Raw genomic sequence first — 13881 nt, forward strand, 5'->3', positions numbered from 1 at the left:
ATAGGCTTTATCCGTACCCACCCTCTTGTCCTGTGTGAGGAGAACACACACAGGACACACACACGCACACACACAGAGATGCATGCACACAAAGAGAAATGATGTAATTTAATTTAGCAGATTTAACCATTTCCTATTTTTCATGTATCACCTTGTTGTGCTCTGTTCAACTTTGTTTTTTCAGAAACAGCAGAGTGAGAGTGCAGAAGGTCCGGATGTTATACACATACATACTCAGCTGTTTGTTGACTTCCACATCCTACGTTCATTCATTATTTATATTTGCCCAATTAATGCTTATTAATGTTACAAATGTGGAAGACGCAGATGGTGTAATTGCACAGCATTACTGGACTGGAATTTGGTCATTTTATAGCAAGACTAAGTAATATTGTATTGCTAATATTGTCACTGGTCACATGACTTTTTGTGCTAAAAATTCCTGTGTGAAATTATCCAAAGGTGTGGGAAAAAAAACAAAATAATTATATTGAAATGAAAGTATCAGTACTGTGTGAAAAACTCTCTCAATTAAAAATGAGAGTAGCAGTTATTTTAACCGTTAATGAAAGTTAACAAAGTGTTAACACCTGAAGATATTCAAGCATTTAAAAGAAAAAAAGACAAAAGCATGTTTTGTTCTTTTAGGTAAGGAAAGGGTGGGATTTGTGTTTGTACCTTTTCTTACCACCTCGTTTACTGAAACTCAAGCACTGTTTGTTTGAATTTGTAAAACATCTTTCATGAAATTACATTAAAATATTTAATAAGTTCATTTAAAAAAAATACCTACAATGTAAAAAAGATAACAAGAGAGACTAATATGCAGTCTTCCGAAAAAGATGACTGGTTGTGGCATTCATACAAATTGCTTTGGATTTGTTTAGGAGGTTTTAATTAAAGATAATAAAGTTTTTAAAAAAAAGCTGAAATGCAATTTGTATCAGGGCAAAAGGGAAATATATTTAAGCGATGAAGTATTGTGAGTAGTTGGAAGATCTGGATAAAGATCTGCCATTTTTTCCTGCCATGTAATGAGTATCAATTATCAAATATACTCAAGTAAAGTACAAATCCCTTAAAAATTATGCTTAAGTATAGTAATGAAGTGCAAGTACTTAAGAGCTTTCTGCCTCTGTTTTTCTTTACTTTACATTCTTAATGTTTGAGCTGGCATGTGTGAAGGTTTTAAGGCAGGCTATTATGTCTTAATGTTGTTTAAAGACAGACAGTCATCAAGATAACATCTGCTGACAAAGTGAAACAGATTAGACAGCTAATGTTAATGTGTAGACTAATCAGCATGACCATTCCAGTCTGGCTGTTAAGAAGATAATTACGTGTCTTTTCTTTTCTTTATATACGAATATGTATATATTCTACATTTATATGTTAAGGTGGCACAGTACTGTAATTTTGTTGTCCAAGACTACGACAATAAACTCTCGAATACTGAATGTCTGAAAGTAAAAATGAAATTTGGTGATATGTGACCAAATCCTAAACAAGCAGAAAGCACAAACCGGAGGGAATTCACAGTGCATGACATCTGCTCTCATACGGATGGCTGCTGCTGCCGTGTTACTCGGTGTTGATGTAGGTCAGTGTTACTAGCAGGTGGACGTCAGAGGGGACACTGTCTATGTCCGTGAGTATGAGGTGGGGGTTTTAGCCTATGTTCAGCTGCTTGTTTCCCTGGAGCTCGACCTTCGCGTTCTGTCTCACGTCCTCATTGTTTCCCCTCCACCCCTGCGTCATCTTTTCCTCCTCAAACCGCTCTTTTGTTGTGTGTCTCACCCCGCTCTGGCATTTCGGGCCCCATGTTGTCAGGGCCCTAAATGAGTCTTGACTGGCCTGTGGGCCACTGGAGAAGCACAAAGCACAATGTTTCCCTCGCTACACTGGAGCCATTGTGGTCGCCGACAATGCACTAATTGGTGACGACAATTAAGCGAGGCCGACACTCAGGTTCAATTTAGCCTCTCTTCAATACAAATCACAGCTAAATGAGTCAGGCCCAACACACACACACACACACACACACACACATCCTTCACACTAAAATAAAAGACACTCTCATATGAATACTGCAACTTGGATACACGTCATTCCTCACCTTTGTGTATTTTTTGAGGTGAAGAAAGACATTATAGAAGCTTCACTGGAAACAGCAGAATGTATCTAAGCTCACTTTTCAATTATCATGTCCATTTGAAGTCACTGATTACCAAAAAACCCCCTCAACAAATTTTTTTAATGTAAATCTGGAGCAAAAACAAATCCACATAAGAAGGAACCTATTGTACTTAGACAAAAGGCAACTGTGTCAACCTCTTGGCATGAAGACGCCTCACCACAACAGCCAAAAACAAACAGCAGGTACAGATATGTGTGAAGGGAAGCATTTAAGAGGAGATGAGCTGGTGTATCTTCAACCTCAGCCTGTCAAACATTAAGAACTTAATGGAGTCTGGGATCAGCAGCGTGCCTCCTTTCTAAGGAGACACCGAAAACAGCCAACAGCTTTGCCTTATGGAGACTACACACACACACACACACACACACACACACACAGGTGGAGGGCTAGGCATGTTCCGGCCCATCGGCGGAGGCTAGATCCTGGTGGATTATTGTGTGTCAGAGTCAGGGCTTTAGAGCTCTCTAAGGCTGGGACAAATTGCTGCTTGAGGGGAAGAAAAAGGGAGAAGGTGGTGGGGGCAAAGTTAAAATAAACCTGAGAGGAGAAGCGCCTGGGTGGTCAAACACTGGTTTTCTGTTAACAAACAAGGCATGGATATATGGAGCGGAGTTTGTGCTGTACCTCAGTGTTACTGTAAATTCATAATACAAGCCAATAATTTGGCTTCCATCTCAGCATTGTTAAATTCTTAAATCTGATTGGTCAAAAATTGTGATTTCTTTTCTATAACAGCAGTACAGTTATAGAAGTTCCAGTTCCAGTTGTAATTCAAATTACAGGTTTATATTAATGTACATGTTCTAATACGTTATAGTTTCTATAGTAACAACTCATTTACAGGGACTTGAATGACTGAGCACATAAACCGAAAACTAATAATAAGCAAGGTTTTCTTTTTAATTTTTTTTTAAAAGAAAGAAAGAAAGAGAAAAAAATGTGATATTTCAAGGCAAAGACCTTTGTGGTTTGTGGTTTCTCTGTAACATGAACAAAAGGAAAAAAGAAAGGCTGGTGAAGGAATGACTGCTGTTTATAACTGCTATATACACTCATGGAGCACTTTATTAGGAACACTTTACTAATAATGGGTAGGGCCTCCCTTTGCTCTCAAAACAGCCTCAATTCTTTGTGGCATGGATTCCACAAGATGTTAGAAACATTCCTTTGAGATTCTGGTCCACGTTGACGATTGTATCACGTTGACTTGGAAGGCCACTGAAGAACACTGAACTCATGTGCAGGGTGCGTGGTCCATGGATTCATGCTGTTGGCGCTAAATTCTGACCCTACCATCTGTGAGCCTCAGTGGAAATTGAGATTCATCAGAACAGGCTACGTTTTTCCAGTCTTCAGCTGTCCAGGTTTGGTGAGCCTGTGCCCATTGCAGCCTCAGCTTTCTGTTCTTGGCTGAGAGTAGTGGAACTCGACATGCTGTTGTAGCTCATCCACCTCAAGGTTCGATGTGTTGTGCATTCTGAGATGCTTTTCTGCTCACCAAAATTGTACAGGGTGGTTTTCTGAGTTACTGTAGCCTTTCTGTCAGCTCGAACCAGTCTGGCCATTCTCCACAGACCTCCATTGACCAAGGCATATTGCTGTGGTATAAGTGAAATAAAACACTTCAGGATGTGTAACAGTAGTTCCTCTTGTCACTTTCTAGCAAGATTTCAAAAACTAAAAGAACATTCTCAATTGTTAGGAAATATCCAACATAAATATGTGAAGAAAACAGGATTTGGAAGGCATGCTTATTTCTCAGGACGAATATATCCATGAATTTAAAAAAAAAAAAAAAAAAAACTACACGGTGGAACTGCATCTGTCCCACAATGCATCGGCTTACAAAAAAAAATTACAAGCCTCATGCTGTGGTCTCTGACAAGTCAAAAGCCCAATACAAGCTTGTGGTTTTTAATTTGGGATTAGTGAATGAGTCAGTATTTGGACTAGTTTATAAACCCCGGACATAGGCAGTGATGCATTTGTTCCATCCAGATACTAAACTCACCTTGGACCCAGATCAAGAAAGGAGCTAAAATCAGACCCAGTTGTAGTTATTCGATTGAACCTAGATTTGAGCCAGGTTACACTTAAAACTCTTCACATAAAAACAATATGTGACGTGTTAGGTAACTTACTTTATTGGTATCAGTGACAAAAGAAAACAAAAGGCATCAATACAGAAACACTACATCTTATATTTGCATAAGAGGTTGTCTGTGGTGTAGAATTTTTGGATGACAGAACAGGAAGAAAAAGCAGAATCAGTCCCAGACCCAGCTGAACATAAATAGAACATAAATACAATAAATACTGATATGGATCATTGAATTATATACAACAGAGCACAGCAGGGTGGGTTAAACCATTAGGAGATCATGTTTCACCTGTAATAATGGTGTAAAAAATGTTTTGTTGTACAAAAAGGAAGGAAAGCACATCTACTAATCTCAGTTCCCTTGTTTTTCAGTGTGTTTAAAATCCCTGAAGATAACTTTACAACAGTGCTAATAAGTTCAATTCCAGACTAACCAATAATACTACAGGTTGTACGTGTACGGTTCAACCAGATATCTCGGGTCAGTCTAGGAAACTATTTGTGGAACATCTTCAAGTCAGGCTAAGATCAAGCATTTATGATTAGAAATGAAACAAAAAACAAACAAAATACTTCAAATGGAATTCAGGAGCTAACATACAGATGGGTGACAAAGGAAAAACCAGTGGCAAAGTTCTTCTGGCTGATCATCTTTTTCCTATCATGAACACTTCCATCCTGATGGGAGTGGTCTCTTCCAGGATGTCTCTGCCTTCATGTACAGGTCACGAGGACTCACTGAATGGTTTACTGAGGATGTAAATGATGTAAATCATATGCTACGTCCCTCACACTCACCAGATCACCAACCCAATTGAACACCTATGAGAGATTTTGGAGTGGCGTGTTAGACGCGACGACATCATCATCATCATCATCATCATCATTAAAAAATCAGCTGAGGGAATATCTTTTGTTTTAAATGGCGCTAATCACCAAGGTGCCAAGGTGCAATGAAGCTGTTCTGCTGGCTCTAACAGCTTACCAAAACACTTCATATTGGTTTTTCGTGCAATGTGTCACCCATCAAGATAATTAAGGAAGCTTCACTTTGACCAACTAGTGCAACTCTGCTAATCAATATATTCACAACAATCTTTCAATCTAAGCACATTAATTGGGATGCTGTAAAAGTACCGGGACAGGTTTTGTGGTACAGCAGATATTCAAACTGCCAGTGTTTTGTGCAAACTTGCTGAGAAACTCACCTATTTCAGCAAAAGACATGGGTCTAATAATCGAAAGCACTGTACAATCAACAGTTAAGTAAGTTTTTGTCTGAACTACCGAATAGACAATGAGAACCCATTAGTCTCAAACAAACTGCATTACTGTATTACTAATGTACAATAAGAGACAATTATCAACAGGCAGATGTACTGGCTTTTAGTTTAAGGCAGGCAAAGTGTGTACAAGAAAAGAGGTTTAATTAATACAGTCAAATTTATAGCAATTATTAACAAGTGGCACGGTAATTCTTCAGTTTTCAGTGTACATCTAGTAACCACACATACATCCACCCCATTCCTTCACCTCTATTAAAAGTAAACACAATGTACTCTTGGTGCAAATGTCAAAATAAAAAAAAATAAATAAATAAAATTAAAAAAAAAGAAAAAAAATTAAAAAGTAAAGACAAAAGAGAAGAAGCTGCTCTCTGTGAAATACATGATGTAAACCTTCTTACAAAATAGTAAACAAATAAACATAATACGATTAAAAAAAAAACAAATGTGTACTTCCAGGTTGACCTAGCTGCTTCCTAATTCCCTAATTCCTCTAGACTTCATCTATCCATTATCACTGCGCACAAGCCAGAACAATAAATAATTTTATCCTTCAACATTTACAGAATCTGAAAAAAAAATTACACTGAGAGCTTCTGTGTTGCTGGTACGGTGTCTGGAGAGGAGCTGAAAGCTGATCCTGACCTCGCCTCCATGTTTGCAGAAGGAAACAAATGTGGTAAATAGTGAGAATAAGAAGTTTGGGTAATTTTTTTTAGCACAAGAAAAAGGTCACTTAGCCTATCTAATTTGCATAGGGGGAAAAATGAAATTCAGGCAAAAGCATGTGTCATTGTGCATTGTCAAAGCATTGTCCCTTTGGAAAAGACGATGAGAACCAAGAGGTCAAATAAGGCAGCAAAAAGCAAAATGAGTGATATTATTGCCAGTGCTTAGTTCAAGTAGCCGGAAAATGGAGTGTGAACGCACACCCAGTGAGTTGAGCGACTGATATGGATCCAAACCTGCGGTAGGGGTGGACAACGTGAGTAACGAGCCCGTCAGCGGGCGGGTTTTCTCTGCGATGCTTGTTGAACTGGGTCTACCAGTGCTAAACAAAGCCCCAGCGCTCTGGACTATAATTTGGGACCTTGTGGCCGAGGGTAGTTTGTAATCAAAAAGCCAGCGGTTGGCAAAGGGACCGTGGCTCAGCTGCATATAGGCAGTGGCATTGAGCAGTGATAAACTTCAGTTCCAGCTGTACAGGATGAGATGCCAACCTCTCTGAGCATTGATTTTGACTAGAATAATCCAAGAACTTCACAGGAGTCCAAACCATTGTGCATGTTTTGGGTGCGTGAGATTATTTTCCTTAAACTGCTCTAAAAAAAACAGGGGCTTCCCCAAGGCTTAGTCCTTTGTCCAGTGGTAATTATGGCACCAAGCTTTCCCCACTGTAGTCAGCTAAACAGTGCAAAAAACACGTTAAATTCTTTGCCTTTACTAAATAGACTGCTCACAGAGGTTGTGCAGGAATGCAGTGAGGAAGACAGTCAAGTGTAATGTGGATGTTCATGTTGAGTCTATAGGTTGAATAATAACTTCTAAGACTTTTCTCCTACATGTGATTTTCAACATCCGATTGTAGCGTGGCCATTAATGGATTAGATGCTCTGTTGTGCAGAGACAATGATTTGGCCTTGGATTTCCAGAGACTGCATTATTTTGTATCAGACTGCTAGAGTGTGTTTACACGCTAGTATGAGAGAGTACTCCACTCGGTTCCGCATTTGCCGGTTGGCCCGGCTGTCATTTGGTAGATGAAAGGAGAGGGCAAATTGGTATCATTATGAAACCTCTCCTCTTCAGGGACTGAAGTATTGTCTGCGTGTATCCTATCTCAGGTGAGAGGAGGAGAGAAGTAAAGAGAGAGAGAGAGAGAGAGAGAGAGAGAGAGTCGATTGAAAAACCAAAACAATAAGACCCTTCTGTTCCTTGTCGACAAACACAGAGCTCTTCCACAGGGCCCACAGAGTGTGGTCACTCGTGGATGCACACATGCAGAGACTCAGCAGCAGTTGGCTGGTGGTCAGTAAAACAAGCTTGCTGGAGCAGCCTAGCTGGGAGGGAGGCTCCCTTGCTCTCAGTGCTTTGGCTCAGGTGTCCAGCTCGAAGCAGCAGTCGTCGTCGGGGCTCTCGCTGTGGTTGTGCTTCTTCCAGAATGAAGATGGTTTCTTGTGCAGCTCTCGACGAACGCAGCGAGGACAAGGCTGGGCACGCATCCGGCACTCAGTGTGGAACACCGCTCCACATCCCTCGCACCTGACGAGACATACACACAGAGAGCCATGAACACCTGACTGGCCACAATACTACTGTATAGTAATTAAACACTGCTGTCATGGCAGGTATAAGGGATATTAATATAACTGTCCATTTCAGCAACCACAAAGACCATCCCAGTGCTCAAGAGACACATTCAGGTGTGTTTTCTGGTAATAAGGAATTTAAAAAATGCTTCTCAGGGTTGTTATACAGCCCAAACAGGTCAAAGTCTATTAAAAATCTGATCAGTGTGATAATACACCACAGTTTACTGTAAAGCCCCTTGACCAGAGGCCATAAAGTATTCAAATAGCAGGTGGATGTGTGGTTCATCAACATGGTGTACAGGAGAAGCAGGTGTTTATGGGTTTACAACAGGGTGTGCAGACACCTTCTGCTGCAATCATGCAATAGTGCCTTAACACCATCTTCGTATCATGACAGCCTGCTATCGAGCATCTACCTGTTATAAACACACCCATAAAGCCACAGTTAACGTCAAACTTATTGCACACACAAACAGAACCAAACAGGTCTGTAAGCAGACAACGCATACACTTGGAGATAGTAGTGGTGCTATCAGTTATAGTTGGTCATGACATGTAGCTGACATTTAAGCTTTACTACAGTGAGTGATGCAGATTTGTTCATGGTGTGGGTCTAGGACCATGAGCTCAGTCACTGTTGAAAATGATGTTGACCCAAGTAAAGCATAATACACTAAATTTTCACCACTCAAATAATATCTCTGAGTCCATAATGGTCCTTTTCCTTGATGGATGGAGTAAATGGGTGTGCATGACACTAGATGTGTCTCCATTCAGTAATTGTGCATACCTATAAAGTGCACCTATATACTATAGTAGATACACCTGGGGAAAAAATGGACAGTAAGTGTAGATACAATGCTGATGTACCAAATAAACTAGCAATTTCTATGACTATTTTTTATATCAGTGCACAATTAACAAATAACTTATCAAACTTCACAGCACATTTACATTCACAAGACAAGAAACTACAGTCGTGCCAAATGAGTGAAGAATGTCACACCAATGGTGTGAAGTGCAGCATGTATCTTATCAGTAGTTAGCCATTAAGTGGGCTGAGGGTATAGGCGCTGTGGGGATTAACTGTGCCTTAGCATTGGGTGTCCCATCATTGCTCTGGAGACTGATCACACCTTCATACCACTGTCCCCTGGGTGTGACTAACACATGACAGAAGCAGCTTGGCTGTTAGGAGCTCTCAGAAGAGCATATGAGGAACATTCCACTCCAGTGTTGTGGTAGATGTTACAAATTTATTGCCACTAATAAACTGCCAATAATGAGATTATATGATATTAACTCCTGAGCAGGGATTCTGCATTTGACATTTATCAAAATTCTTATAGTTACTATAACATTCCTGTATTATCTAGATGGCATCCACAAATCCATTTATTACTATTTATGTTGCTGGAAACATTTGTCATGAGAGGAAAAGAGGAAGAACTGACCTCTTGGTGGCATTCTCCTGGAAAGGGTAGAGGATCTGGCCGTTGTGGCAGAGCTCACAGATGAAGCCCTTCTCTCGACACAGACTGCAGCTGTACACGTGGGAACTGGCGAACTTAATTACTTTGGAGAGGAAGGGAGCCAGTTTCCCATCTATTACCTATATGGATGGAGAAAAAGACAAAAACTGAGTGAAGGAGCATGGAATAGACCAAGGGAACATGCGACAGAAAGAAACAAACCAGAAATGGGACCAGAATTCTGTCACAGTATGTACAAAACTACAATGATGATATATCCACCAGAAACAGAAGACCAATTTACTGGAAATACCAGTCATGTGTGATTATATGGATATTAGTGGAAAGACAAACACTTCTTAAAAACAGAGCCCAATGGGAATCAAGACAAAGCAGCCAGAGTTCACATCAGGAATCCAGATCAAAACTAATGAATGCTTGTGAGGCTGGAGGGGTGGACGAGGGGGTTAACCAGGGCTCGAGGGTGGGTGGGAGAGTGGGGTAATTCCTTTTGGAAGACCGTTTGCAAAAAATAATATGTGAATGCCATTTACCGGCCGGAGTAGTTAAAAATCGGCATTGGGCTTTGAAAGCGTAGGTCTGAAGAAGGTGTATTGTAGGCTGTTGAATGGGCCAGGGGAAGGGGCCCGGACCTCCAGTGCATATTCACCAAGGGGGAAGAGACAAGTGGCTACACCTGGCAGCGCTGTGGCACACCAATTAAAGGGCCTGCCAGCATTCTTCGGCCCTTACACAAGAAGCCGGCCAAAGAATGGCGGGACAGAGATGAGAACGGAGGGGGGGAGGGGGGAGGGGGGATGAGGGGCTAGAAAGTTGGGGAGGTGGGGAGAGAGGAAGGAAAGAGAATAAAAGGAGGGACCACCGCAGTCTCCCACGAAGCACGAGCATGCGCGCACACATGCACACACACTCATACACACACCCTAAGTGAGGTGAGCGATGTTAAAAAGGGTTTGTGTGGGCGAGGGGGAGGTTGGGCATTGCAGTTGTGGGTATGAGACAGGAACCAAGGGAAAGCACAGCAAGTGCTCGGGCAGTTCTTTACTGAACAAAGTGATTCACTGTGTTAGTGCCTTGTTCCTATCCAGTGGGACTAATTAAATGCTGTATGTGTCATTTGACTCTTCTGGCCACCAATGGTGTAAAAAAGAGGGAAAAAATGAAAGAAAGAAACTAGATAGCTGAACTGTAATTTAAAAAGTGTATTGTTAATTTAAACAAAAATAAGGGAAAAAAGCACCACAAATGTAACCGTCAATCATTTCTTCAATCCATTATACAATTAATCTATTTTCAGATGAACTGCTGCATCTTGGTAGCTGAAAGGCATTATCTGGAATTATTAATACATAAAAAGTCAAACAGTATAGAGGGGAAATACCACTAGCAAGCCACATTCTTACGAGCAACAGGAGTGTGCCTAACCATCTATTAATCAAGCAGCTTTCATTCCATACCCAGTTCTCTCCATTGCCCAGAGGTAGCAATGTCACTGTACTCCCAAGACAGTCTTTCTCTATTGGACACGAGCAGAGAATTACACTGCCATGTGTCAGGGGACTGCTGCGGCCCAGTAATCAAAGAGGCGAAGACTAGCACACTCACAGTCACCCAAGTAACAATGATATATATGGCCCCTAATCAGTGCTGACAGAAGAAGTAATTAAACATCTCAATAATTTAGCGAGGGCTGAGGAGCGGGGCGAGTCCTCTCAGGGAGCTCTGCACCTGGGCCAGCACTAGTGAAGAGAAACAAGGGAGCTGTTAATACTCTCAATATAACTTACTGATAGAGTCCTGAGGCCAAGAAAATGTCCCCAAAGTGTTCCTGAATATCAAGAGACTGCAAAAAAATATGTAACTCAATGATTTATACTTCCAAACATGGCCAAATATTTCAGGTTTGTCACATTAATGCAATGAAAATTAACTGCCAGCACAGGTGCTGGCTGCTGTTCCAGTCTTGCGACCCCCCACCCTTCAGCTCTGTCCCACGTGTGCTTTTTTGTCCAGTGCCTAATCCCTTAAAAACTGCTGTTTAACGCGCTCTACTTTATCCCCTCCTCATCCTGGGCCCTAATGTCCTCGCCTGCTCCATTAACCGGCAGAGAAAGGGCCAGGATTAGACAGATAAAAAGAGGGTGAGTTCTGTTTGGATAACACCCTCCCTGCCAGGCCCTGGCAAAACAGGATTATCACCAGCGAGCCAGCATGTTAGTAAGTCTGGGCAAGGAGGGAAGAAGAGAGAAAGGAAGGGGGGAAAGGAGGAAGTGTACATGTGGGTACACAAGACAAACTTGAAAGTTCATGTAACTGGGGGAAAAAAAAAATGAATGAAAGCATGGATGGATGACTGCACCTACTATATGCGAAACATTTGATCACAGTCAACCACGCAAGGCATGTGTCACAATATATCACAATAGAAGAGATCCAAGACCCTACTGCTAATGAGCCTTGTCAAAAACAGCACAATTTGGCCTTCATGCTAGAGCTGCCATGGGACCACCAGGTTTCTGATACAATATAGTGCCGGTTTATTAAGTATATCTACTTTGTACCTGAACTCATTGGCCATAGTGCCAGGTACACCTACAATATAGATCACTTTGTAGGTATACAATTACCGACTGCAGCTCATCTATTTCAGCCCACAATGTCCTCCATCTAATAATGGAAAAGGACCACCACTGAGCAGAAATTTTTTAGTGGTTGCCCATTTGGATGCACTGCAGCATTACACAGTACATCAGTCACACCAGCACTGCTATAGAGAAGGGCTGGCTCGTTGTGCATAGCGACAAATGGGCTATGTTCAGTAACTGTATACCTACTCAGTGCCTTTATATAGTAAATGAATGAATGAATGAATGAATGTAGGTGCAGGAGATAAAGTGTCATCTCAATGGATAGTCACAAGTAAATTCAAATCAGGGAAAATGCTGAGTGCTGAGAGAATGAAAAGTATGCCAGGAGGCACACCCAGAAGTCCATGAGAGATTCTGCAACTCTGTCAATGACGCCCCAAAACCACTGAATGCCCCTTTGTGCCTCTCCAGTTGTTTATAGGTCATTGGCACGGCTAACACTGTTACAGCTAGTATAATGCATACAAAACAATTAGCATTTATATGGCACTCTTCATGTGGGCCATCTTTGGCCACTCTTTAAACTCTTTTAGTTGTAAAGCTCAACAAAAGCCAGTGCCTAAACAAGACCTGTATCTGGGCAAGCCTTAGGCAAACACGTATGGCCAATGGACTTGATTTTTTAAAATAAAGACAGCACTAAACTGGTAGTTGTTTGCGGGAACTGAATAGGCAAGTGCATGTGCTTTAGGCCTATAGAGTTTCTGGTGTCTACTTATTCAGCATTCAGTGACCTCGACACGCAGGGAGAACATTCCCGGGCCACGAAGGACCTGGCATTAGGCAGCCATGCTAAAAGAAAATGGCTCCTTAATAAGGTAAGCCAATTAGCATGCTGAAAGAGAGAGCGATGTGACAAGAATGAGAAATGTCCTCGAAGTCTGATGAAGTCAGTGAGGACAGAAAATAACAACTTCCAAAAAACTCTTGGAATAAAAAAAATTTATACTGGCAAAACGTTGTTGTAAAGTAGTAAAACAACTTTTGTTCTTTCCCTTTTTTCCACTATACTTTACAACAATCATTAAGAAAAACACCACTTGCTTTACAACTACTACTTCCTCTTACGTTCTTCAGTGAAAGAATGTTACAAATCTGCTATTAGACCATTTAAAAGTGTACTATTTGTTAAATTTGTCTCTTCTTCACATGTTCAAGATGAACGGGAATGAAAGACAAATTCAACGGGGGAGAAACAGAGGGTGAAAGAGATGTAGGGGAGAAAAAAAATACTGAGTGTGGTAGTGTCAGGGAGCGGGATATTTGGGAAGAATGAAGGCCTGTCACACTTTGTTTTTCTGCCTGTTGCTTCTGAATGCCACTAATTAGTTAGCTGGGTGGGAGGGAAGACAGGGTGAAGAAGGAGCAGGCAAAGGGACTCTACCCTCCTGCTAGGAGGGAGTGAGAAAAGAAAAAGAGGGAATGAACACAGTCAAAGTAACAGTTAAGAGTGTGACAAAAATTCATATGCAATTCCAGTATCTATGCTACCGCTCACAAATTTGGAATCACCTGTAAAATTTTACGAACAGTCACTAAACTCCTATATAATGTAGTAGATCTAATACGTTCAATATGGTACTGACAGCAAAATATATATATTTTTTAGAGGATTTGTTTGGTATCTGAAGTATTTTGAGGGAAAAAATAAGTTATTTGAAAAACACTGAAATTAATTAAATGAGAAACAATTCACTGGAATTATTTATGTATAGTAATTCCTCCTTTAAGATTTGATAATTGCATATTTTCAAATTAACATAGTCATCATTCTGGACCTAAGCCCATAACTCATATTACAATCTTTTTTTTTTAGGTACATCTCAAACAAAATGGAGTCTGAA

At 40.9% G+C, this 13881-nt stretch overlaps 1 protein-coding gene across 1 annotated transcript in view; it reads right to left on the bottom strand.

The window, feature by feature from the left end:
* Positions 1–4080: 4080 nt before the first annotated feature.
* The window catches only part of plekhm3 (pleckstrin homology domain containing, family M, member 3), a 36845-nt gene continuing 27044 nt past the window's right edge, over positions 4081–13881 (bottom strand). The window contains exons 8-9 of the mRNA XM_026947192.3: positions 9351–9508; positions 4081–7846 (exon numbers count right to left, since the gene is read on the bottom strand). Of these exons, the coding sequence (XP_026802993.1) occupies positions 7681–7846; positions 9351–9508 (324 nt within the window). The 3' untranslated portion in view covers positions 4081–7680. The remainder of the gene's footprint in view (positions 7847–9350; positions 9509–13881) is intronic.

This window comes from Pangasianodon hypophthalmus, chromosome 5 (assembly GCF_027358585.1).
Source record: "Pangasianodon hypophthalmus isolate fPanHyp1 chromosome 5, fPanHyp1.pri, whole genome shotgun sequence".
NCBI classification, from domain to species: domain Eukaryota; kingdom Metazoa; phylum Chordata; class Actinopteri; order Siluriformes; family Pangasiidae; genus Pangasianodon; species Pangasianodon hypophthalmus.